This window comes from Protobothrops mucrosquamatus, unplaced genomic scaffold (genome assembly GCF_001527695.2).
Source record: "Protobothrops mucrosquamatus isolate PMUCROS unplaced genomic scaffold, P.Mucros_1.0 scaffold_198, whole genome shotgun sequence".
In the NCBI taxonomy this organism is placed as follows: domain Eukaryota; kingdom Metazoa; phylum Chordata; class Lepidosauria; order Squamata; family Viperidae; genus Protobothrops; species Protobothrops mucrosquamatus.
Window position 1 is genome coordinate 1,398,248 of NW_015386274.1, and position 27,166 is coordinate 1,425,413.

The following is a 27,166-nucleotide window of genomic DNA, read 5'->3' on the forward strand; positions in this document are numbered from 1 at the left end:
TTGTATGCTAGTTGTGCCCAATACCTAAGTCATCTGTCAACTGGATTACTACAATACAGTTTATATGGGGCTGTCCTTGGAAAGTATTCATAATGGAGAAGCATGTGCAGATTTGGATGCACCCCAGTATGGAATAGCCTATGTAACATCTTTGCTGTGTGAGTGCACTGGCTCCCAATGGATTCAGGTGCAAATCAAGTTGTTGGTTTTTATCCTTAAAGCTCTACATGGCATAGAGGAGATGGCTCTCTATGGTGGTTTCTACCTGACCCACCAGATTTGGTAGTATGGACGTACTTTGGGCATCTTCAGTGAAACAATGTCATTTGTTGGATCCCAGGAAACATGCCTTCTTTGTTATGTTATCTTTTGGTTTTAGTGGAAATTGTCTTTTTCACTTTGTTCATTACTCAGAGTTACTTTATATAAGTGGGTGGCCATATAAATTGAACTAATAAATATTTAGTAATTCTTGCCAAAGAAACATGTTATCAGGATAAAAAGAACAATATTCAGGCCCATCTAAAACATTAACATCTTATCATCTAAAACATTAACATCTTATCAGTAATTACATAACAATAATTTGTGCCACCTTGCTGAAATTTGCAGTCAGTCCAAAAGCAATTTGCATGAAACAAGAAATCATAGTACTCTGGATGAACACAAGAGAAAGTAATGACATTTTTAGGGGACTTCCGGTGGCAGGCGTCGTCGGTCGCAGCTGTTTGCTGCCTCCCGCCTGTTTCGCGTAAAAGCCGGTTTGACAGCTAGCATCAGCTGTCAAACGGCTTGATACCTTTCCCCTGGGCATAAGGGGATAGGTGAGCTGCCCGGGGTAGGAGTTGAGTTCCCGAGTCGTCCTATATGGACGATGTAGGTGAGAACTCCTCCGGAGCCCCGAGGATTCNGAACAAGGTCTAGGATATAAGATTTTAGACACTGAATAAGCAAAACTCCTTCCCTCGTGCTTGAATGAATTTATTACCGCATTTCCCCCAAAATAAGTCCGAGTCTTATATTAATTTTTGCTTCAAAAGATGCATTAGGGCTTATTCTCCAGTTAGGTCTTATTTTGGGGAAAATACAGTACTAAATGCATCCTTCTGGAAGATGATCTTAATTGGGGCTTATTTTTGGGGTAGGGCTTATATTATGAGCATCCTGAAAAATCACGCTAGGGCTTATTTTCCAGTTAGGTCTTATTTTTGGGGAAACAGGGTAAGATGTTGCCTTGATGAGTTATTGAGTCTTTTTCTCAAAATGCAAACCTGAAAGGCTGACCTTGAAACATACAACTGCTCTTCATTGGTGAGGTTCTGAAATATTTACTTTTCTATCTCAGGTTTAAAATATTTTTGTACAGAAATGTTCTTTGAGGTCTTTTTAAGGAGTAGAAATTGGGAAATGTTTGTATGTGTATGTACAATGAAGACAAATATAGTCCCAATGTCTTAAATATTCTTGACAAATGTTTGGTATTCTCTGCTTTCTTACATGTGAATGCATAAAGGACATTTAATTTCCGTTCTAGAATGTATGAACTTTAGCACTGCATGGACTCTAAAAGCAATTCACCTTTAGAATTTATTTTAATTCTCGGTTACAATTTGACCTCCAATATGCTGAAATATTTTTCTAATTCCTAGAAGCGGCTCTAATGAGGTTCTTCTACCTCATTTTTCAGAAAAAAAATAAAATTGTTTTTATTGATACATATGTATGGACTTACTTTCCTGTTTGGATACAGAGGAGACCAAACATGATTGAGAATAGAAAAAAAAAAAGAAATATTACAAACAGGATTGCTTTATTCTTGATAGAATTTCAAGTTTGATACTTGGCTTTCAACATTATGAATGTCTGACTTTCTGAACACATATTATGATTTGACTTCAGTTTTGGTGGGGCCACCTAATAGAGTGGTTTTGCTATCATGCTGTTCATCTTCTGAGGCTGCTCAGTTAGAAGTTCCTTCTCCTAGTTGGTACTGAATTCATGTCTGGAACTTTCTAATTTCTTTGATAAACACAGTGCTTGGCATTCCATTGATGGTGTCAGTTACCAGAACACACAGAAACTAAGGGGTTTCATACAGAAACGTTTATTTCAGGAAAATAGCAATGTCTCTCTAACTGTGGAAAGACTGTAAATAGGATCTGGCTGAAGCAACTGTTGTGTGTAAAATTAGCATAGATTAAAATGCACATTCAAACATAGGAATGGTAAGTTTATTTATTGCACTGGGCTTTTTGTGTATCTGCAAAATGGGAAACAAAAAGGATAGAATATATGAACCAGAAATTTCTTCCTTTTTTATTTTGCAAACAGTTTACCATGCATGAGCAATCTTAGCATTTTATCAAGAAACTGAAGTATTTGATAAAAGTAAAATTTTATAGGTATTAAAATAGGCAAAGTCCTCTTTCCAGAATGAATTTCTTAGGTGAGGATTATACAATTCAATAACAAGGTTAGAAACATAATATATAGAGCTGAGACAAAAAATAAAACAAAGAACTATATTTATTTCAATGTATATGCCCTCACCCTCCTGACATTGTGACTCTGGGCAGTGAACCACCATTAAAAACATAAAAATAACATCAACATAAAAGCATTTAAAAATGCATAATTTTAGCCAGTGTTGGAAACTGTCATAACCAACAAAATAACCATCCTGTGGAACGTGCCACATGTTCTGATCCACGTGCCTAGTGGCATAATCAGATTTTCCAAAATATACAAAAGACCACCAGGGTTGGGGCTAGTTTAACCTCCAGAGGAATGATGATCCAAAGAGCACATGCCATGAGAAAGGAGACTCATTTTTTGGATGCTGCCAGATGGATACTACATAATAGACAGGACCCATAGCATTCCTCTTCTGTCAGTTCTGATAGAATGGGTAAATACAATTTGGAAGAGGTGGTTCCTCAGATAACGTAGCTCCATGTCATGAAAGGCTTAACAGCAACTCAAACTGGATCCAGAAACCCAGTGGCAACCTATATAACTAGCAACGAAGGAGTGCCAATAACTGCCTGTAATGCTTCATTTTCCATCAGTTGCTGCTTTGAATTGTTCTTCAGCCTCATATAAAATACATTGAATTAATCTATTTGGGAGATGACTAAGGTCTGAGAGACTATGGCAGAGTCTCTTCCTCAGGAACAGGTGCGATTGGCACACAACATGAAGTTGTATAAAATTATCCTGGCCATGGTAGCCACCTACAAGAAGCCATGAGTCCAGTTTGTAAGCAGACGAACCAACCTTGGAAGTTTGTTTTTTATATTGGACTTTACTCTAACTTGGATAATAAGTTTTTCCCCGTACTTGTGTTGGTCTGAGGAAAAGTGAACTTAAAATGGCGATCGATTGATACTTTTCAGCAAGAAGTGAAAGTGATTTCCGGTTCGTAACTTTTGCTACTTTGAATTTGTGTATTACTTGTTTTGGCTGAATTGCCTACAAGATTTTTTTTACAACTGGAAATTTACTGTTAATATGGCTCTGACAAAAATTGTGCCTTCAATTTTAAGACCTATTATATCTCCGATGTCTCAGACTTTTCAAGTAACTTCTAAAATTTTCCACTTGCCACCTCCGCTATTTTCNGGGGGGGGTAGGGTTTTTACATTGTGATCTATTTGTGATGTGCTTTTTTTTATGATGAAAATAATAAAAATTTATATTTGAAAAAAAAAAAAAGAAAGTAATGACATTTTTAGAGGTTATAAAGAAAGACTAATCAATATCTATCTCTGCTACCAATCTACAATAACAGTTTGAACCTGAGAGCAATATGGTGAAGTGCACACTTAAAGAAGCTAACACTGACAGATGTTCTGAAGAGGATCTCTCCAAAATCATTTATATAAAATGACATATAATTAAAAGGGGTTCAAAGTACTTGTTTGAAAAATCTGTTTTCTTTTTAGTCTCTTAAAAGGATAAGCATAATCTAATAGCACTAAACAGTTGGAAAAAAATACAGAAACAGTCTTTCAAGATGATGTCACACATAGGAAGGGAGAAAACCTTGTACGGAGAAAACCATACAAAACTGACAACACAAACAACATCAAAATTCAATAAACACTGATATTCACATAGGGGATTGAAGTATGTATGTAGGTTTACACAAGAAAAGACACCTAGGATCTAATTCATATATGATCTCATATTAGAGAATCATTTTGAAAATAGAAAAGCTATTAGAATAGCTCAAATTTGTTATGATTCATTAGAGATACAGACACTTATCACATAGTCTAATATGCTATACTAACAGAAGTGCCTTTAAAGACAGCTGTACAAAGAATGTTACAGCAATCTATGCTACTTCTTCAGTTCTATTATCCTGGCCAAATTTATAATGATACTTATAGTATAAGAATTGGGAATACAAGATTAACTCATAGTCATAACTTTGAGTTTTGGCTAATTATCTGCAAGTCTTTTAGGATTCCTCTTTTAGAATGTTTATACTATATTCTTCATTAAAGGTCTCTACTAAATGTGTGACTATAACTTTAAGAAAGAAGTACAGGTAGTTCTTGAGTTACGAGTGTAATGGAGCCTGCCCATTCCACTCCTAACTCGAAAACTCATGGGAATGAATCTTATACCTTGAATGAGATCACTTCCTTGTTCATTAAGACGCATGCGGCTCGTTAAGCGAACATGAGGTATCTCATGCTGGGGAAAGCCATGGAGGGCCTAGTGATGGAACAGGCCCCCAAGGCCTTCCCAGCCCACTAAGATACCTCATGCTTCCCCCTCCATTCCTGCCACGCCAGACTCACCTGGGAAAGATCCATTTTCTCTCTGCTGCGGTTCTTGCTGCTGCCTGGATCTGAGGCCAGGGGACACTTCTGCGCTCCCTCTGTGGCCCAATCTGAGCTCTGGAGGCCTTTTCCAGACTACTGCCGCCCGGATTTGAGGCTAGGGAACTCTTCCGCAGCCTCCCCATGGCCTGATCAGGCCAGGAAAATGCCTTTGGAGCCCGGATCAGGCCACGGGGGGCGCGGAAGCGTTCCCTGGCCTCAAATCTGGGCGGCAACAGCCTGGAAAAGGCCTCCGGAGCCCAGATTGAGCCATGGCAGGGCACAAAAGCCTCCCCCAGCCTCAGATCCAGACCGAAGCGGCCTGGAAAAGGCCTCCGGAGCCCCAATCCAGCTTCCAGAGGCATGGGGAAGCATCATCTAGCTTCGGTTCTGTTCTCTGTTGCAGAAAACAGGGGCCTAAAGTACCATGAGATCACACAAGATCAGTTGCGTGAGATCTCGCCCCACTGATCTCACATGATCTTGCGTTACTTTAGGCCTCTATTTTCTGTGAACTCACTAAAGGCCTGGAGCAGCCAAGAAAGTGAAGGATCTCAATCTTCGTAGGGTGAGTATTGAAGGCCTGGTGTCTAGGGAGACCCGGCTCGGGGGTGGGGAGGGAGGGAATAACCAGGGTGAATGTTGCAGAGCCTCTGCAGTCGCTCATAAGGGCAAACAACTGCCGTGGTGCTGCAATATTAGTAATTTCGGGAGTTGCTCGTAAGCACTAGGGGGCACTTATCACGTAACTTCAAATGAGAATAAAGTGAATGTTCGTAACTCGGGGATTACCTGTATTATCAAACTTTCATAACATCAAATGAACTTGCTAAAGATAGCAAAAAAAGGTTATGAAATACCTTTTTTTAAACAGGTTATACTGTACTGTTTATATCTGAAACATACTTTCTCAATTTTATTTCATTTAAAACTAGGTGCTCTAAGCTTTTATGTTTATAATGTAAACAAATATCAGAGAAACCATTTAAAAGCATACCAACCTTATTCCTCTAATAGAAGAAGCTGTAAAATTCCATTCATGAATCTGTTTCTGTGAAGAAATAAAACCATAGTTTTGAAGCAAGACTGCAAATAATTTCTTACTGCTTGGGCTTAGCCTGCTGCAGTACAGTATTTGCCGTTTTGACTTTAGATTACCTAAGATAGTAAGGTGAAATAATACACATCATTGTGCCTTATCACAAGTTCACAGGTACCACCCTGTGGTTATTCAAATGGGATCACAGTGATGTGATAGCAGGTTTCCTAGGTCCAGTCCAGACAATCTCTCCAGAAGCAAAGTGAATTAATGAATAATACCAAGAGGTGCAAAATACAATTTGCATTGCATTCCTATAATTTCCTCAATGAAGGTCATCCATAAACATTTCCAAGTTATGATATGAATGGATTGGAAATCAAAATTCCTAAAGCTGAGAAACTTAAAAGCATCCACAAAGTTTATAAGGTGTAAAGTTGTTTAAACTCTATAAACCAACTCAAATTCTTTTACAGAAATCTGCAATTGGAAAGTGAAACCATTGCAATAAATCTAATTTTGTATACTACTAAGAATTCTGTGAAACTGAAATCTTGAGAGTTCTAAATGTTAAAAATTGTCCCTAAAGGATCTTAAGATAAAATAAACAGGAATACTTAATAACAGTTAATGCTGGACACTTTCTGTTTGCAACATTGTTTTTCTTCTGAAGAATTAGGAATAAAATGTTCTTTTTAAAACATTTTTATGAAACACTCATTAGGAGTTCTTAAAAGAATAGCATGATTGTTTTCAAATAAATCATGTCTAAAGCATTAAGAAAATGCCCAGCTAATCTTACCATTTCTGCAGGGGACACATGCCAAAGGGAAACTGTCCTCTCATCGGCTTCATTATTGATTGAAACATATGCAGGCTGATATATCTTGGTTGGCTCTATCACCAATACCTAAATAAAGAAAACTTTATTTGAAGCATGTATTAAAACTGATATCTAGCCATCATTCAATTTCAAAATGAGGAACATAATTCTTGCATTATAATCCTAAGCCTAATTATTACAGACCAAAGGCACAATGAATTTAGGGGCTTTTGAATAAATTTGAATAAGACAACCTTTTGTTATTTCAATGGAAAAGATTTGCTTTAGTTCATACCATCCCTTGTATTAACTGCATTTTTAGGTATATATGGATGAATGTATTACAGCTCAATCCACCAATTCTCAAACTAGTAACCAACAGAAACACATTAATATAAAGCACTCTAACTAATGAAAAAAAAATGAAATGTAGCTCCCTGAAATTGCCACATTCAATTCATGGCAGGAGATCTCTCTGACAGATTGAGGAAGCCAAGAATAAGAGAAATTCAGTTAGAGAGCATTTCTTAAAGGTACAAAGCATGGAAACATGAAAAGGAAACATTTCAAAGAAACACCACATTAGCTGGCTTGCTAGAAGTCTGCTTGAGAACTATAATCTTTTCCAACATGTTTTATATTGACTAACATTAATTTTGAAATCCATGTGAATAAACTATTCTTGAGTTTGCCAGCTATGTGGGACTTGATATCCTCATTACTAATCTGTTCCCAGGGAATATATGGCTTTTTGAAAAACCAATATGGTGAGAGTCAACTTAGTCTTAAGGGGAACACTATTCTATTAGTTTGTTCGATACACAATCATTTTTTGTTACCTCCAACTCAGTATCAATATAGTTATATAATTAACAACAAATTATACACTGTAGAATCTTACTGGGAATCTTAATCCATTGTTTTTTATTTTAGTTGCCTCAAAAATTATATCCAACCAGAAGTTCAGTCTTTCTTGCCTTGGAGAATGTTCTATGGTCAGTTTCTTGAAATGCTGAATTAATATCAGATTTTGTACCAAGGATTTTAAATACCTGAAACATATAAATATAATTAATAAACAAAATGGCCAATAGGTCCTTTTAAATCAATGTTGAAAAACATATTTTATAGGAATCATGTATTTAAATAGATGGATAATAAAATCAACCTTCCAAAGTCTTTTTTTTTTTTATAAAACATACTTTCCAACGAATTACTGCTAATTCTTACCTAGTTAGTCTTCTTTAAAAACACAAATGATATTTTTATTTAAATTTTGCAGCCAAATTATCATGTGAATATTTTGACAAAAAAAATCCCAAAAAATTTATATCTCTATTGGAGGGAAAACTCTCCAAATCCACGACTAGTTGATATTGTTAGTAAGATCAATCAAACCATAATAAATAGTCATGCAAACTCTTATGTTTTTTAAAATTCCTCATCAGACAAAATATCACAACAAAGCAAAAGTGTTGGTGTGTATGTAGGAATTTGGAAAAACAAACTTCAGGTCATCATGGCTTACAATAAAGAGAAAACTTAACAAAACCTAGTAAATGTGAGCTACAATTACAAAAAATATGTGATGATACATACCAAATGGGTGGTTTCAATTTGAAAAGTCTCTCTGCTGCTTGGATAGCTTTACCAATGTCACTGGCCAACATGCTTACGGTGAAAAACTGTCCAACGTCCCAGTAATTGTTCATTTTTTCCAGATTCCCTTTTCTTCCCAATAAACTATTTAACCGTACTCCTTGACAAACATATAAAAAGAGAATGCTGCAAACAAATACAAGAATCCTATTTCAAAACCTAAGAGTGGGTGATGTGTTTCTAAGGATTATAGTCTCAAAATTTAACTGGAAGGAGAAATTGTACAGGTGTACCCATCTTTTTCTCTACAGAATTTAAAGCTAGAAATTAGACAATATTATTGCCATTGGTGTTAACAGTTAAGTAGAAGGAAACTTCATGTGACTGGAACCATGAAGGGAAGGGAGGAAAAGGTGGATCAGGCTTATGAAATTAACTGACTGACATCACCACACTTAATTTTCCTTTATTCATTTACCTATTTTCCTCAGTTCCATGGAAGTTTCAAATTGCTGCCCAGAAACGATCAGCAAAACTGCAAGGTTAATTCCAGAATACAGAGTTGACTGGAGCTCAAACCCTTTATGATACCTGTAGGAAAAAAAATTAATCAAATGAGTCACAGAAGAAAAATAGTTATCAAATCTCAATATATCTCATGCTAGATATTACAGAACTGATTCCACCTCCCCTCCGCCCCTTATTTCCCCCTCCCTGGGGAAGAGGAGAATGCAGATTTTAGTCATCTAATATAAGGCAGAGAAGACGTATATACTTTTTAAATTGTATCAAACTGTTTAAGCAGTTCTGCTTTAAAGATAATTATTTTAAATTATTATATAATAATACGTTTTTCAACTGTTTATATATTTTTATTTAATTAATGGAATAAACAATTTTACTGAAATATGAAGATGCTGTCATAGAGAACAACCAACATAAGACATCCCCAAAGTGAAAGTTCCAACATTCTACAAAATTGGCTGTTCATATGTATGGAACCCTTTTCTGAGCTAACATATATAGGCTTCCACTCTCAAAATCACAATGTCATCAAGGGAATATCTTTTTTAAAAAAATTAATTTCTTCCAGCTTCATTTTTTTTCAGGCTTTTCAATTTTATTTAGATGGGTCTAAATTGGAAGTGGGCTGTCAAGTTCAGAAGCACGTAACAACGCTCCTTGTAGTGTTGTTTTAAGAAAATATTAAGTAAGAGAATTTGCCATCATACTTGAAAATGGATTTTAATGTGTTGGAACTAATGCAGAAAAAGCCAAATTAAGATCATTGAGAAGAAGTTGAAGAATTTATTTTAGAAGCACAGATTAAACATTTGTGTAGTTAACAAAAAGCCAGCTAAGCAGAAGGGGAATTGGCAGATTTTTTTTTAAATGGAGAAAGAGAATAAAGAGGAAAAAAACCTAGTTCAACATCAGAACTAGTTTCCTTAGACTTAATGGGAAGTCTTTCCATCATACAATGGAGAATTTTGTGCTTAGGATGTGATAATGTGTACCAGTTTAAATGACTTCAAAAGCTGTATGTCAGGTATGATAATAATAATAATGACTCAAAATTTCAGTTTCTGATAATCAAACAATCCTCGGTTGCCTTTTCTTGTTCTTGGAAGCTGTCCTGTAATACCTAGTTGGCCACTGCTAATCAGAGAACAAGAGCTTTCATCAAATTCAGAGGGCCTTCCTTATGGTTTTATCTGTATACATTCCATTATTTATTCACTTTTTAGGATGATAGGATACTATAGGTAGTCCTCAACTTACGATCACAATTGATGCCAAAATTTATGTTGCTAAGGGAGACATGTGAGTTTTACTCCATTTTACGACTTTTCTGCCATAGTTGTTAAGTGAATCACTGTAGTTCTTAAGTTAGTAACAGAGTTATTAAATGAATCTGGTTTCCCCACTGACTTTGCTTGTCAGAAGATCACAAATAGCAATCACATGACCCCAGGACACTGCAACCATCATAAATATGAGCCAGTTGCCAAGTGTCCGAATTTCAGTCATGTAACTGTGGGGATGCTACAGTGATCGTAAGTGTGAAAAATGGTCATGTCACTTTTTTCAGTGCCACTGTAGCTTTGAAAGATCACTAAATGAACTGTTGTAAGTTGAGGACTACCTGTAATTGGTAGTGAATGTGGAATTTACTAGTAGAATACTCTCCTTTTCTATTTTTATAGTGATACTGAACCGTTCAACACCTCTTACCATTCAATGGCTTTGTCTCGGCTACTATTATCTTTACAGTCTGAATCAAGGAATATGTCTTTATAAATTCTCCCACATAGGCAAAACATATCTGGTGCTGGATGATCACATGCCTGTAACACCTGGAGCATCACTTGAAGTGCCTTTTCCCGGTCACCCATGTTGTTCCTTCTAAAATTCAGACAAAAACCTGGTCTAATTACACACATACATAAATCACATAGGATGACAAACTTTTTGTTCCTAACAATATTATATAATTATATTACCCCAAAACTGCAATTTATATAGATTTTCTCAGATTGAGTGTTTTGCAGTAAAACCAATAAAGATTCTTGTAACAATCTAAAGACATTTACTATATTTGTAAATAACATTCCATTCCATCACATCTTTCTACTACTAATAGTTTATGCAATAAAAAAATTGATGGGCTTGGTGTCATCAGACTCCTTGTTCTTCTACACAAACCAATCAATTTTCAATATTTTTTTTCCTCTCTAGCATTTTTTCAGATTTATACATCTCTTAGAAATATAATACAAGACCTATGGAATCTAAAGTGACTTTAAACAGCTCTTTTCCTCTTCCTATGGATATTTTCAGTTAATTCTGAAAAACCACCCTATCATGAACAGTCAGATAACTGCTTTGTACTCATTATCTAAAAGGTGTTTTGGAGTGCCACATGGGCCTTTGAAAGATACAGTTACTATAAGATATCACAGAGATGCTACTTTCTATGTGCTCTGGAGACTGAATCTAAGGTGTAGCAGAGTTCTAATATTTATTTTGTGTAGCTGTCCCTAATGAAATAAATTCAATGTGTTGCTGAAGAAAAGCTATGACTCTAGAACATTTTAGTTAAGTATCTCAGATGTCTGACTTTAGCTATAAAACAATAGCAAAATCTTTCAACATAATGTGACAAAAAACTTTCATTAGTATTATTTTTTCAGGATCCAAATTGAAACAAATGCATGTTAATATACTGTACATAAAAACCCTTTCACTGTTTACATAAAGATAACACATTTGTGTGAACAAGAAAACATGCAATTGGCAAACACTGCAGTTTAAAAAATCTTTTACATAAGACTGTTGAAGTGTACTAACCAAATACTGTTCATGTATAATAGAAAAAAAAGTTACTAGTAAAGTCAATACACAAACTTCATGATTTAAGGGATTCTATAAAAGTAATAAACAACTGGCACAAAAGTTAGCTCAATTGTTAAAAAATATGGTAAAATTGAGGCATGGGTCAGGATCCCTACTTTCTGCAAGATACAAAATCTTTTAGAACAAAGATTGAACCTGGGTACCAGGGCTAGGTAAAAGAAGTAACAATATTATCTAAAGTTTGGAATCAACAAAAAGCTGGAAAAGTCCAGGGAATGAAGCAGAAGATATTTTCTTCATGAATCTATAAAAAAATATGTAACCAAGACTAGCAACTTTATGCATTCTGCTGCTTATTTCTCTGTATAAATTCAGTAACTATGTGTTTTATGCAACAAGATTATGCCAACAAAACCACAGATTACTGAATATTTCTTGAGTAAAAGAAGCCACAATGTTATTTTTTAGTCTTCCCCACTTTACTGGGAAGCATTCCTTTCCTGATGCATATTAAAAGCATCTTTTTCTTTTTTCTTTCTTTCTTTCTTTCTTTTTCTTTCTTTCTTTCTTTCTTTCTTTTTTCTTTCTTTCTTTCCTTCCTTCCTTTTTTCTTTCCTTCCTTCCTTTCGTAACTTTGAGCCAATTGCTTGCTCCCTCAGTCCATCTCATGTAACTGGGTTGTTGTGGGCAGTTGTGCCATCGTGTATTGTGCAATATGAAGGTGGGATATAAATACAATGATTGTTTGTTTGTTTGATTGATTGATTTCTATAGCCATCCATCTCAACAAGTGACTCTGGGTGGTGTACACCACAAATATGTGAATAAAACAGAAATATTTAAATTATTTGAAGTACCACAATATTTCACAATCTGACTTTCAAGAAACCATGGGAAATGATTACAACAATATCCTTAAATAGTAATTGTTAATATTAACGTATAAAAGAAATTTGCATCACTGCTGAGATATATATTCAATGGTATAAGCTATGCAAATTTATTTTACTATTAGTTCTAAGCAACTTGTTCATTACAATAAACTATGCTATACAGTTGAAATTAAACTGAACCCCAATCAATACATCAGAAATGCCAGTTAAACTGAATAATATAGGGTCAGAAAATGATTTTGTTCTTTATGTAAAATTATGATATGAAAATTAAAAACTAACTAATTGGGAGGATGTTGTCTGTTATTAAGATACTTTGTGAAATGATTATATCCTTCTGAAAATAACATCACTTTTCACAAAATACAGTCACATCAATTGCATAATGGGATAATTGTCTCAATGGCAGCAGAATTTGGTCTATTACGTGCAAGTCCATTGTATTGAGGTCTAGTAAATTTAACATTCCACTCCCTGAAAATGTAAATCTGTAAATCTATTTTTAAGATATCCATGGTAACTCACTAATTACATAAAATATCTATTTATAAAAAAATAGAGTAAAACACATAAAAATTAAGCTTACCTATTCAGTGCAAAGGCATAGTGAAATTTGATATTGTGCTGATCAGCCAAATCACAAGTTGGGAGCACTTCCAGTGTCTCCACTAGTTTCACCATAGCATCATAATTCTAGCAGTAGCAAAAGATAATAAAATATTTATAAACAAAAATTCATGCATCAAACATTTCTTCTTTTCCTACTTTGCAAATGTGGCCATGACCAACAACTCCTAAAAAATTTACAGTGCTTGTCCCTAACAATTGATTCACCACAGAAGAAAATCTGACAGAGATGCTCTTGACTTACAGGGAAGAACTATATAATCAGGGGTAGTCAACTCGTGGACTTCAACTCCCAGAATTCCTGAGCCAGCACAGGAATTCTGGGAGTTGAAGTCCAAGAGTCATAAAAGAGCCAAGGTTGACTACCCCTGAAACTGTATAACAAAATCCTTGCTTTTGAATAGAATAGAGCTGCAAGGGACCTTGGAGGTCTTCTAGTCCAGGGCTTTTCAACCAGGGGTACGCGTACCACCAGTGGTACTTTAGCACTTGGCAGGTGGTACGCGACCCCTAGCCAAGTGTAGCGGGGGAGGGAATCAGCTAAAGTGATGCCGCACAGACCTGGAGATCAGCTGGAGCTGCAAAGCTTGGCAGAAGCCCCAGGATCGGCGCACATGGCGACATAGTAATTGGAGCTTCAGCGCACCCGGAAGAGAAAAGGAGGAGGGTGGAGAGAAGAGAAAGTATAAAAGGGGCAGGTTTTGGCAGGAGAGGGAGAGAAAGAGAGAGAAGCAAAGAGGTTTTTCTTAGCAAGAGAGGAGAGACAGAGTGAGCGGACTGTTTTCAGAGGAAGGGCGAGTGAGCGAGCAGCCTGTTTTCGGAGGAAGGGTGAGTGAGTGAGCGGCGTGTTTTCGGGAAAAGGGCGAGTGAGCGGCATGTTTTGGGAAGGGCGAGTGAGCAGTGTGTTTTGAGAAGGGTGAGTGAGCGAGCGGCATGTTTTCAGGGGAAGGGTGAGCAAACAAGTTGGGCAGGAGCCCCAGGATCGGCATGCACTTCTTGCAGGGCTATGGGGGCTTGGCAGAAGCCCCAGGGTTGGCGCGTGCAGCTACAGCTAATTGGCACTTCTGCTGAGCTCCAAAGAAGCACCGATGAGCTGGAGCCCAGCATTGATACTGGCACTTCTGCTGAACCCAAACAGCCATGCAGAAGTGCAGATCACTGTCAGGGCTCAGCAGAAGCGCCAGGATCAGCAAAGGAAGGAAGGAAGGAAGGAAGGAAGGAAGGAAGGAAGGGAGATGGGAATGAGAAGTAGGGAGGCAGGGTGGGAGGGAAAAAGGAAACACACACACCCCGCCAATCACAATGCTAATGCAGCCCTCAATGAAATTGAGTTTGACACCCCTGATATAAAAGATTAAGTGAATCTGGTTTCCCCATTGACTTTGCTTGACAAAAGGTTGCAAAAGGGGATCACATGACCTTGAGACACTGCAGCCATCATAAATATGAATCATTTGCCAAGCATCTGAATGTAAGTCACATGACCCTGGGAATGTGAAATGGTCATAAGTGTGAAAAATGGTCATGTCACTTTTTTCAATAATATTGTAGCTTCGAACAGTCACTAAGTGAACTGTTGTAAGTTGAAGGCTACCTGTACTTTATCAATTTTTCTTTCTTTTTGGGGGGGGGTCATCAAGTTTTTGACACCTTGCTAGGCAACTGGTGATACTCGGATATTGCCATATCTTAAAAAGTGGTACAATGGGTGAAAAGGTTGAAAAGCCCTGTTCTAAGTCCAGCCCCCCACTCAAGCAGGAGAACCTATACCATCTCAGACAAGTGACTATTATTCTTTTGGTAACAAGTCACTGGTGTGACTCTTCTAGATGGATGATCTTCTCTTAAGTATTTATCTCTTTGTAACTGGCAGAAAGTCAGAAGTGAAATTTAAAAAGTAGCCTTATAGATAATCTCTTTGTTAAGGGCAGTAGATACACTGTACAATATATATGCTGAATGTCACTCAGATTGCATAACAACTGTTTATGTGATTCATTCCCTCAATTCAATTTAAGGCTGATGAATATCATAGAAAAAGACACAAAATATTGCAGGAAAAGCACTTTTGAACTTACAATAGATATTCTAAAAGGGGACAAATTAAGATCAGAAACCAGTGGAACAATCTGCCTCCAGAAGCGGTGAATGCTCCAACACTGGAAGTTTTAAAGAAGAGACTGGACAGCCATTTGTCCGAAATGGTATAGGGTTTCCTGCCTGAGCAGGGGGTTGGACTAGATGACCTCCAAGGTCCCTTCCAACTTTATTTTTATTATTATTATTATTATTATTATTATTATTATTATTATTATTATTATTATTATTATCCATACCATAAATGGGTAAATTCTGCATTTTCAGGTAAAAGTAACATACCTGAATATCTCTATAGGATAGGAGTAAATTGATCACAATGTCAGAAGTCAGGATTTCAGTATTATCCATATGAAGTTTAATCTTAGCCAGTTCTTTTGCAAGTTCTTCTCCTTGATATTTCTTTCTAGCTTTTCTGATGTCATTTAACAGACTTTCCTTATAATATGTACTAAGGAATTAAACACAACAGAACACAAATTTATTTAACAGATGACATATTAAAATACAAAACATTGAAACAACAGACTCTGGTTTTTCCACAGAATGTTTATATCTTAATTCAATTTATATGGCTGCCCATCTCAGCAAGTAGTTGGTGAGTATCTTCTGAACAGAAATAAGGAATGTTATGAACGGAGAGATCCTATGTTTCTAATTATAATAAAAACCCAGTGCAAAATTCAAACTGAGCATGGAAATCCACATTTCTGAATGGTTCGCCATGCATTAATTCAAAGCCAATCATCACCTGAACCTGATATGAATAGAAACAGCTTCCCACACAAATGAGGAGACCATATGACATGGTTAACAAAATCTAATGTCACAGACATAAAGTATTTTTGTAGTTACAATATTTCAGTTAGATGATGATGGTGGTGACAACCCTGTCTTCTTGCTATCTTCATTAGTCAAGGCAACTAACAAAAATAAAGCAAAACAACATAACAAATTGAAAATAAAGATCAAAATTAACAATAAAATAAATACTAAAATCATGAAACAATTCTAATCATGGTAAGGAGGTCTTTATAGTTTTACTAAACAATGAGACAATGGGACGTCTAAAGATGCTCCCAAAGAATCTCCATAGAGAGAATGGGGTATACATTAAGGGAATATATTCCATAGCATGGCAGAAACAGAGACAAAGACTTTCGTATCTGCCAAAATTGGGAGGAGGTTTCGAAGTATATCTAGCAGGACTACCCGATTCTGTAATAGCTTTGTTCCCTATGTCATCCATCTGGTAAACTCACAAGATTCGTTTTTCTCGCCATGTACATGTATACATAACCTGAACTGTTGTTTCTCTATGTCGTATAATATATGTAGGTATATGCATAATTCTGTATTTATTTATTTATTTTTGTCATATTTATGTAGTGTATATCGGAAGTGGTGACCCTTTGAGAGCTGTTTGCAATGAAATTTCATTTTAATGTATGCCGATTAGTGTACATTCAAAGTGACAATAAAGTTATTATTCTATTCTATTCTATTCTATTCTATTCTATTCTATTCTATTCTATTCTATTCTATTCTATTCAGTGTCTTATTTCAAAATAGAGTTTGAAGATTTCTTTATTTATGCATACTTGTACAACTGGACGGATCACCAGTTCTTATTTTACTTATTACATCTTTAAAAATAGTTCCATGTTACTAGGGTTAGTTTGTTAGAACAGATGCATAAGAAAGATCCAACTTGGATTAAATTACAAACACATCAATGCATTAGGCAGAGAAATATTGTGATTGCAAAACATCCTAAAGCTTTGTTTTTAAAGAAAAAAAATAGAAAAAGAAATGATTAATAAAACCATTAAAGAGTGATAGATTACCATGAGGTGATATGGATATCCTTGAGAAGGCTGATAAATTTGTCCATTAGTGGCACACAGAGTGGTCCTAAGATGGTGTCCCAATTAGGTTGGATGTACTCAGATGCTCTCCGCTGGGCATCACTTTCACAACAAAAACAATCATCACATGATGATACAGTGTATGGAATGAAGTGATAGTTGCCGCTTGAAGCCTGAAGAAGACAATGAATTAAAATATTGCATATTAAAAAGAAAGCATAACAAAGATACAGAAATACAATTTTAAAGGCTTCTTTGAAATTTATGCAAAATACATCCAGTTTTCATCCAGTTATCATAAAAAACCTTATAACAAATAAGAGACCATATAACCACGCCGGACTCACCTTGAAAAGATCCCTCTCCTCTCTGCCGCAGTTCCTGCTGCTGCCCAGATCTGAGGCCGGGGGACAGTTCCACATGCCTCCAGAGGCTGGATCAGGGCATCAGAGGCTGCCCCAATCCAGCCTCTGGAGGCACGCAGAACTGTCCCCTGGCCTCAGATCCAGGCGGCAGCAGGAACCGTGACAGAGAGGAGACGGATCTTTTCTAGGTGAATCCGGCGTGGCAGGAAGGAGGGGGAAGCATGAGGTATCTTACTGGGCTGGGGAGGCCTCGAGGGCCTTTTCCATCACTAGGCCCTCCATGGCCTTCCCCACCCTGAGATACCTCATGTGCACTTAACGAGCCATGTGTGTCTTAATGAGCAAAGGAGTGATCTCGTTTGAGGTACAATATTCACTCTGAGTTTTCGAGTTACGAGTGGAATGGGCAGGCTCTATTACATTTATAACTTAAGGACTACCTGTATATTTAGCTCATGGTTGAATTATTGGGTTCTTGCTATTCTTTGGCTTTTTCTTTAGGAAGATGTTTTATTACCAGACTAGATAACATCATCAGTGCTCTGATATGGAGGAATGAGATTTGTTGCCTATTTATACTCAACAGCTTGTCCTTGTATGGGCTTGGACAAGATATGCTGATTTGTGGTCCTGTTTTTTCTTTCATTGACATGCTGTTATCTGGCAGTGAATTAATATAAGGTGCTGGCTCTAATCCTTCTGATGGGGCTAGAATGATTTGTGAACAGCTAACCACAAATCACTATATAGAGGAAGTGTCCCATTGTCATGGCATTAGAACTAAGACTTCTTCACAAGTGCTTCCTTTCAGCTGGCTACAGCTTCAGATTCATTTATAGCGATTCCCCCACGGAGAGATATCCTATCAGATCTACAGCAGAGACATGAAAACTGACTGGTTCAAGAGCTCTGGATGTTCAGGCTTCCAGTTCCGGATCAATGCGCCAGCGGACGCACGGTGAGAGCTCTCTCTCCCCCGTCCGGTTTTCCTTCTTCGGAAGACCCTGGAAAGGGTCGAAAGTTGCCCTGGAGGGGCGACCACTGTTGGGGAGGACCCTTGCTAGATCACAGAGGGGCGGCAGCCCCTCCGTTTGATCCGAGGCAGTTCTTCAGGACCGAAGAAGAAAAGATCGGCCATTGATATGGCCGATCACCAAGTCGCACCAGCTGAAAGCCAAAATTACAACTAAGCACAACGAAGCACCGCGGAGGATTTGGGTGAGACCCTTCCTTACCTCTCTTTTACCCTAACTACCTTCCTGTGAAAGCCTCCTGAAACTTCTCCCCTGCGGTGTTTGCCTACTTTGGGAATTTAAGTTTTGAAAAGAAAAGAAAAGAATAACTAATCTCAACAACTAAGTAACTGGATTTTTATTTTTTGGATACTTTGGGGTCCCAAAAATTTCCTATTATAGAGACCTATCATTTTATCTACCTATTAACTTTGAAAAATATCCTTTTTTCCTTTTTTCTAACTGGATAAAAATTTAATGGGCGTCTGGAAAAAGAATTCTTAGCCTGTGGGGACATCTTGTGGTGAAGCCTGGTACAGCAACTGAATATTTCTGCCTGTGAGGCCTGTTGACTCCCTTGATTTGCCCTAAAAAAGATAAGAGTTGGAAACAGCTGGGTGGTGGAAACAACTTCTAGAAGCTGTGGAGGTGAATACTGGCTGACTTTTACTAAGCATAGCCTCCACTAAAAGACTATCTCTAACCACTATAGAAATGGAGGAATCTTACCCACAACTTAACTATAAACTTATACTTGAAAAAATCCTTGAAGCTACTGAGCTAGTGAAAGCCAAAGATGTTACCCCAAAACTACAAATTGAATTCCAGACTCCAACTGATCAACTTATAAGCAAAAAAACAACAGAAGAGGAACAAATTAATATTAAAGAGGATTCTACACAACTGGACACACAACCTATTGAGAACTTTGACAACCAAATACTGATTTCAACTAAAGTACCTGTAACTCCAAAAGCAACCAGGAACCGAACAACAAACACAATACACTGAGAACCTAGACAACCTAGACAATCAATTAACAACTACAACACTGGACATGACTTTTTACCCTAGTCAGTCTCTCTCTTCTTCTCCTTCCCTTCTTGATTGATGATGGAATAGCTTAAAATCTTATTTAACAGATTAAGAAGATTTTTAGAGATATTGACTTATTTAATGTTTAGGACCTAGATTTATAATGGAAATGAAAATTGTTAAGATTATAGTTTTGAATTGTAATATGAAAATGGGTTTGTGACACTGAAAGATATTTTATTAGCAAATGAGGAGCTATCAGGACGAGAAATAGAATATATTTGTGAAATAAAGTAAGAATTTAATTTTTGGAATAATATGTGTATTCTAGACATGATAATTATTTGGTAATGAAATGAGGGAAATTGGGGTTACCCAAAGTTTAATTATTATGGTTATTAATGGCTAAATTGGAACATGGTAATTGGAATTAAGTAAAATTTAAAAAACAGGATTTGGATATGTACAAATAAAATTTTATTGATAATTGTATTGATTCATTGAGCTCTATCTAGAAATGTATTAATTTGAATATGATATAAAAATTAAGGGAAATAGAGAGGGAATTTTTAATGAGGTAACCTGAGATATATATGAATGATTCTGTTATTGGATTTTTGATTACCCTATCACCACGCTGCTTCCTAATCACTTGGATGTAAAAACTGAAAAATTAATAAAACTTGTTTAAAAAAAAGAAGAGCTCTGGATGTTCATTGAATGTTAAATTGGGGTGTGTGCCTGTCATCAGACATTTTAATCATTATGTGATTGTAAGGGAAATAATATTAATTCTTTCTGCCTTTCCCAATGTTGATGTCTCTTGATATGTTTTGGCTGCACTCCCATATCTCCAGATAACTTGAATATATTGTAAACAAATTTACTGGAAGTCATGTTGGGGAAGATGGAGCCAATACATCTTAGTTTATTCTGTTTCTTCTGTTAAATAAGTTTTCTCTCTACTTACCAGTTGACAGCTTACACTGTACATACAAAAATACCTCAAATCAACAAAACAATGAGGTTTTTTTCCTGTTTTAACTGTGAAGCCTACAAAATGTGTTCTATACTTAACATTGCATATGCCTAAGAAAGAATTTAAGAAGTGTTAAAAGGACAGGTGCCAAGAAAGTGCCACAAAAGACCTATTAGAAACAAACTTCCATAAATGTGTACCCCAGATGAAAATATTCTATATCTGACTTTGGATATTTACTTAAGCAGATGACAATTTAGGGCAAAGAGCTGCTGTAACTGTAGATGGGCAGGTTGAAACAAGTTTAAAATCTTTGTCCTAAATAAATGAAAGGAATTCTATAGAATCTTTTTTATAAACATCTTTTTCCAGTATGTCTGTATTGCAAACAGAAAACAATTGTATCCCACACACCAGACAAGGTAGATGTTACTTTAAAGAATGGATACATATCATTTGGTAAAATTACTAGCACTGCTTATCAGATTGGTTGTGGGATCATGTTCAATTCTTCAATTTACTAGTAACATTAAGGACCAAGGAGAAGTATTTCCATTCTAAATAAAAATATTTTGGTTTAATCTAAGAGTACTGGAAGACATAACTGATGTATGGTTAAAACAGGTTCTTTTTCATATTAGTTGTGATTTTGGAATAATACTAATTTGGAAATGCTGGCACTATGGACTCTTTCTATGTCTCACAGCATCTGCAATTACAGAAGCAGGTTATTGGTTCCCAAGACTGTTACCCTAAGAGCACTGCTGGCAAAGACTCTGATAAATAATGCTAGCTATTCCAAGAGCACAGAAAGTTAGAAGAAAGCAATCTTTAAAATGTTCAAGAAATGTTTACTTCAAAACAGGACAGAGAAGCACATGTATAGCAACATTTATAAAAGGTAAAGCGGAGTAAAAGAGTGATACGTACTTTGCCCATCATACTACCACTATGGTATTCTGGAAGTAGCTGTACTTGAAGAAAAGATTTATGGCTGGTAGCCTATTCCAAATTGTAATGGAGGAAGACAAAGATTCAGATTTTAAAAAGAAGACACACGGAAAAGAAAAGAATTGTTAAGAAAAAAAGAAAAACAGCAAAGTATTTTTTTAATAAAGGTTTTTATTGAGTTTTATAAGGTTGGGGAAGGGATAGGACCAGGAAAGGGATTAAGGTTCGTGATGGGGTTAGGGTCGGGATTGGGGTTGGGACAGGATTGGGAACAACATTGGGGTTGCCCCCCAGTAACATTTTCAAGCTTTAGCAAACAGACTATTGTCCGGGTACATATGTTCAGTCAGTACTAATTAATATAATAGTAAATAGCTGTGGTGAATATGATAAACGAAATCATAAACAGTATCAGTTGGTCAATACATATCATTCTTCTTACCAATATATATTCAAAGTAACATATCACATTCATTTTTCACTAGTTCGTTTTCCTAACCATTGATAAAATTTATCCCATGTTTTAAAATAAACTGAATCTTCTTTCTCTTTAATCTCTAAGGTTAATCTATCCATTTCTGCACATTCTAAAATTTTCTTAATTAAGATAGCCTCAGCTGGTAAGTTTTCATTTTTCCAGTATTGGGCAAATACTATTCTCGCTGCTGTCAATACATGCAATATTAAATACTCATTCTCCTTCTCGTACTTAGCTCCTAATATTCCTAACAAAAACAGTTCTGGTTTAAGTTCTATCTGTATTTTAGTCATCTTTTCCAGCCATGTATGTATCTTAAGCCAGAACTTTTTCGCTTTAGGGCATACCCACAGATATGGTAATAAGTACCTGGCCTTTGTTTACATTTCCAGCGAAAACAGCAAAGTATTGATGTATATGTATCAGTATGCTAGCCATGTATATGTACAATACAAAGATTAATGGAATGTATAATTACAAACATTCCATAGGAAGCAAGAATATTAATTGGGTAATAATTACTCAAAGGTACTTTTCAAAAGGTAACTGCACTTTCTTGTTTCTATCAGTTTCTTCTATCTATCAGTTCATTCCTGAACTGAAGAATCTTCTGAGATGAGAAGTGAAACATTTTCAAGGAAAAAATCCAAGAAAGTCCAGTTGCCTTTTGAAAAGCACCTTTGGATCATGCTGGGATAATTCTTTAGGCTGAGAATTTTAATAATTTTATAAGAAATCGTTTGGAACGTGCATACACCAATTTCTGATAGAAAATGGCAGTCAGACTTCAAGTATCTTTAAACTTCAAAAATGGGCACAGAATATTGCAACTCTTCATTAAATGCAAGGCCAGTTCTGGTTTGGAAAAATAAATTCCAGGACATAAGAGGTTGCTGATAAGTCAAACTTTCTTTAGGACTGTAAATTAGTAACCTTTCATTTTAATTGTTTATTTTATAGGAATAAAGAACATCTCACTTTAACATTAAATTAGTCTTTTAAAAAACAGTAGTAATGAACCTTGAATTTTAAGTAAGATAAAGTTTAATTTCATAGTAATGTGTTCATTCAAAACATATGTGAAACTACAGGTTTTTCCAATTTAGTTTAACTGAAGTTCAAAGGCCATATCCCAATAGAAACATTAATTTAACAGTTTATATAAATTCTGTTCTCAGCTCAATATACCCATTCTTTCCTCCCTAAAAAATTAATCTTCTAATTTCAACATTCTTTAAAGGGGAGGAAATGTCAAGTTATTATTTTAAATAATAAACATATAAAGAAAATATATTTCCTGCAGTCCATAAATCTTTTTGTATTTTAAAACTTTTTAAATATAAAACAAACTAAGAGCAAGCATGGACACTCACTCCAGAAGACTACCATATAATAAAAAAGTCATCCCTCATTAGATTATTATCATGGAAATTTTACCACTTTCCTTTAACTGAATGTCCAATTCTCCATTTTTTCTTTGATTCACTACTGAATTGCAATCATTTTTACTACATGACAACTGCATATATCTGCCAATTTAACACAGTCAGATGCACATACCTAAATAAAAATTTCAATCTTCGTAACTGTACAGATAAAGCTAATATATCAAATTAAGAGTGCACTATCTCAGCAAGAATTATTTGACACTGACCATGCCATTTACTAATAAATGCTGTCCTGAGAATCCTTAAGGAAAAAACACTAAACTTTACTTCCCTGGAAAAGGAAATTATTTGAGTTCTCTGGGAAGAGAGCTGAAGAGAACTCTTTCCAGCCAGATTAGTATTGCTTTTACTGTAATATTGTGGTGACTCCACCAATATATTGTATTATACTAGAAGATTTATATATGTTTTTTTACATTTATCAAGCCATCAATCATTGCCTTCTTCCCAGCAACCAATCCTACATATTATTTAAATTTAGAATAACCATCTAGAGGAAAAAGGGCATCTAGAACAAGAATCTATGCAGAGATTTCTGGGTTTGTGATATTGCCATGCTGAGAATTACATAGTCTTCAATCCATATTTTTGTGGATCATATCCACCTAATAGAATCCTTGCTATTTTACTCTATATTTCCTACTTGGACATTGCAGCAATAGAAATGAGAATTAATACGATTTATTTATTTGTTTGTTTGTTTGTTTCTTTGTTTAACTAGTTAATTTATACTTTGCTGGAGTTAATTTATACGTTGCTGGAGAAAATCTAGCTAGTGAATTAAATATAAAGATGGAGATTCTTCTTCATTTGCATCCACAAATGCAATCCTCATTTCAATAGATATATATATTTCTAGCAAAAAAGGACCAAAAACAAGCAGAGGTTGCTTTGATAGTGGCATCTGGCACTAGTATAGGTGCAAAAGTGCAGAATCAAGATTGCTATTTTAGATTTGGGTACTTGGGTAAGAGAATCTTCTTCACTATAACCCCATCTGCCCTTAAATTAGCTTTGAGAACCTAGGGCCTTAGGGTAGGGTGGTTGTCAGGCTTTTTTATATTAGATGTTAAATGAGAAAAGAGGTTTTATTATTCCGTTTGGATGACCATCATTCTTTTCTAATACTATGATGTTTCTTGCTTTTATAATTTGTAAAATGCCCAGAGTCAGGCAGCTCTAGAAAAAATGCCGGAATGAATGGATGGATGGATGGGTGCTGCATATTTTTTCTTCATCATATTAAGAGATACCTAAATTATTGTTATTTTTCCTTGCTCCTTTTACTGCTTATTTGTTTAAAGAAAACAGGTAAACAGGCAGCACCAGCAGCAAACAGAAGGAGCAGGCCCACAAATATCCAAAATGTGTCAATGGGTGCTCTACTAAGCCCCAGCAATTGTTCATTACTGAAAACCTCTATGGCCAAACCTGAGGAAAAGACTATGGGAAATCTTGTTTATAGAAATAATTATGGACTTTTACCAGATCATCAAATCCTTGAATCAGCCATGCTTTTAATTCCTATATTTTTGTTGAATTTTCCACAACTAAATGAAATAAATACAAATTTAATTTAAAGAACATGGCTGCATGGTAAGAATACAACCTTAGGTCCTACCAACTCAGTATGCTATCCCACCTATAAGTAACCCCTCCAAATTTTGCCACAGACCTATAACAGTCAATATAATAAAGTGGAAAAATATTAAACATATTGGTAATTAAATGCCCAGTACCAAATTTAATATCAATTAACTGAAATGAAATTTAGTTTGTACCCTGGTCTCAGCTATTTGTTTGTCCTGCCCACCTACATTTTGAATGTGGATCCTGCAAAGTGAGACACTTAGCACAAAATGCTGGTATACTTACACTCTTGGACAAACTAAATAAATATCATCAATACTCAATTGATTAAGTAGCTAATGTGAAAATATTTCTGCCATCTGAGGCACAAAATGATCTTACACATAATTTTGTCTTTAGGTGAAATAATAAATTTTATAAAACAATACTATTCTCAACATTTTTAAAGGAAGGCAATTTCCAAATGCAATATTGTTCGTAATGTGATAGTCTTTCTGTCCAGATTTTTATACTCATACCCATCTATCATAAACTATTTATAATAGTGGTGTGAGGTACACAAGAAATGTACATGTTGTAATTTTTCACTTCTGTTAAAGGAATAGGCATATAGAGGCACTTAGCTAAGATATTTTTAGAAAAGGAGATATAATAAGTGAAGGAATAGAGAGGAATTATATATACTGACTTAAAGGATACTTTTAGAATAGTGCACACTATTGTAGAATAGCATATAGCTTATGAATAACATATTATTCAATTTATATAAGGCTTATTCTTTATAAAAAATACTTAGCGTTAGTATTTTAAAGTATAACTATGAACCAAAGTGCAGCCATGTTTAACCAAAGCAAGAACTCTGTTACACACATAGCTTCTAGATGCAAAGCAGGCATTCTTATAGATAAACAAGGGAAGACATAAATCTTTTATAATTGCAATTATCCAGTTTGGGTAACAGTTCACCTTGTAGATAAGGCTATACCCGGAGTTAGCAGGATATTACAAATCATAGAAAAGGGAGTGAAGATAAAACAGGAACAAAAGGAACATTTGATCTAATAATTGGAGGGTCTGGTAATTGTAATGATTGCTAGGCGGTGGGAAAGCATGTGACCGGGTGGGCCTATCAACTGGGCTCACTTTGGAAGGATGTGGCGTATAAAAACCTATGCAAAAATTGATTCAAGTGTGGACTCTGGGATTTGCCATTACCAAGAGCTCCACTGCTTTTGCAAAAGCTTTAATAAAACTTGTTTTGTTTTCCAACACCCTTGGAGTTGAATTTTTATTCCTCACAGTAGTTGTCTACCAAGTCACACTGGTTTAGTTATTTTTTTAATCATTTAATCACAGTGAATATAGTTTTATCTGCTTTTTACAAAAATGCATATATTTTAATGCACTTTTTGTATGATTTTTTTTTAAAAAACATGTAAACCATTTAATGCCAGTCACCTACATCGCAACCACTTAAAATAAACTTAATATGAATTATACATAACATGCAGTATGCACGTATGTATGTACGTACATACATGTATGTATGTATAACATAGTCCATTCTTAACAAAATTTAAAGAGCAAAAACAAGTATTTGACACTGCCTGACTTCCCAATTTTCTTTCAGTTTCAAATCAAAGTGTTTGATCAAACCTATAGCTGCTGCTGAGTAGGAAAACGAAAATGGAAATGATCCTCTTTACTCTGCATCAGTTATTTTCAATATTTAGCCTCTTTCTCCCTTCCCACTAGAATCTGTGGAAGTGGAATAAATAATTCTATAGATCTGCTTTACTTTGATGAGACATTGTCAACTAAATAAAAGGAGCAATTATGTTGTTTTGAAATGAAATCAGTATGTAGAAACTGTGGAATGGCTGGAAATCATTGAACACTCCACCAATAAATTAAATATTATATATATAAACAAGGGAAGACATAAATCTTTTATATATATGTCTTCCCTTGTTTATATATATATATATATAGGGAGTTCAGACAGATTGGTCTGATTGTGAACACCTTGACATTTTCAACTGCCATACTGCAGTTTACTCTTTTTACAATATCTCTTGCCTTGCCGCCCCCAACTAGGGGCATAGAGCAGGCTCAAGTCGCAACTGCGAAATATTTTTATATCCAAATTTCTTTTTTTCTGACAAAGAGTAA

The 27,166-nt window shown here is 35.5% G+C and overlaps 1 protein-coding gene across 1 annotated transcript in view; it reads right to left on the reverse strand.

Moving 5' to 3' along the window:
• MAP3K15 (mitogen-activated protein kinase kinase kinase 15) overlaps positions 1-27,166 on the reverse strand; it is a 74,332-nt gene that overhangs the window by 42,837 nt on the left and 4,329 nt on the right. Inside the window, exons 3-11 of the mRNA XM_029285989.1 lie at positions 17,115-17,308; positions 15,550-15,718; positions 13,130-13,236; positions 10,529-10,699; positions 8,772-8,884; positions 8,294-8,453; positions 7,596-7,746; positions 6,674-6,781; positions 5,834-5,883 (exon numbers count right to left, since the gene is read on the reverse strand). Of these exons, the coding sequence (XP_029141822.1) occupies positions 5,834-5,883; positions 6,674-6,781; positions 7,596-7,746; positions 8,294-8,453; positions 8,772-8,884; positions 10,529-10,699; positions 13,130-13,236; positions 15,550-15,718; positions 17,115-17,308 (1,223 nt within the window). The remainder of the gene's footprint in view (positions 1-5,833; positions 5,884-6,673; positions 6,782-7,595; positions 7,747-8,293; positions 8,454-8,771; positions 8,885-10,528; positions 10,700-13,129; positions 13,237-15,549; positions 15,719-17,114; positions 17,309-27,166) is intronic.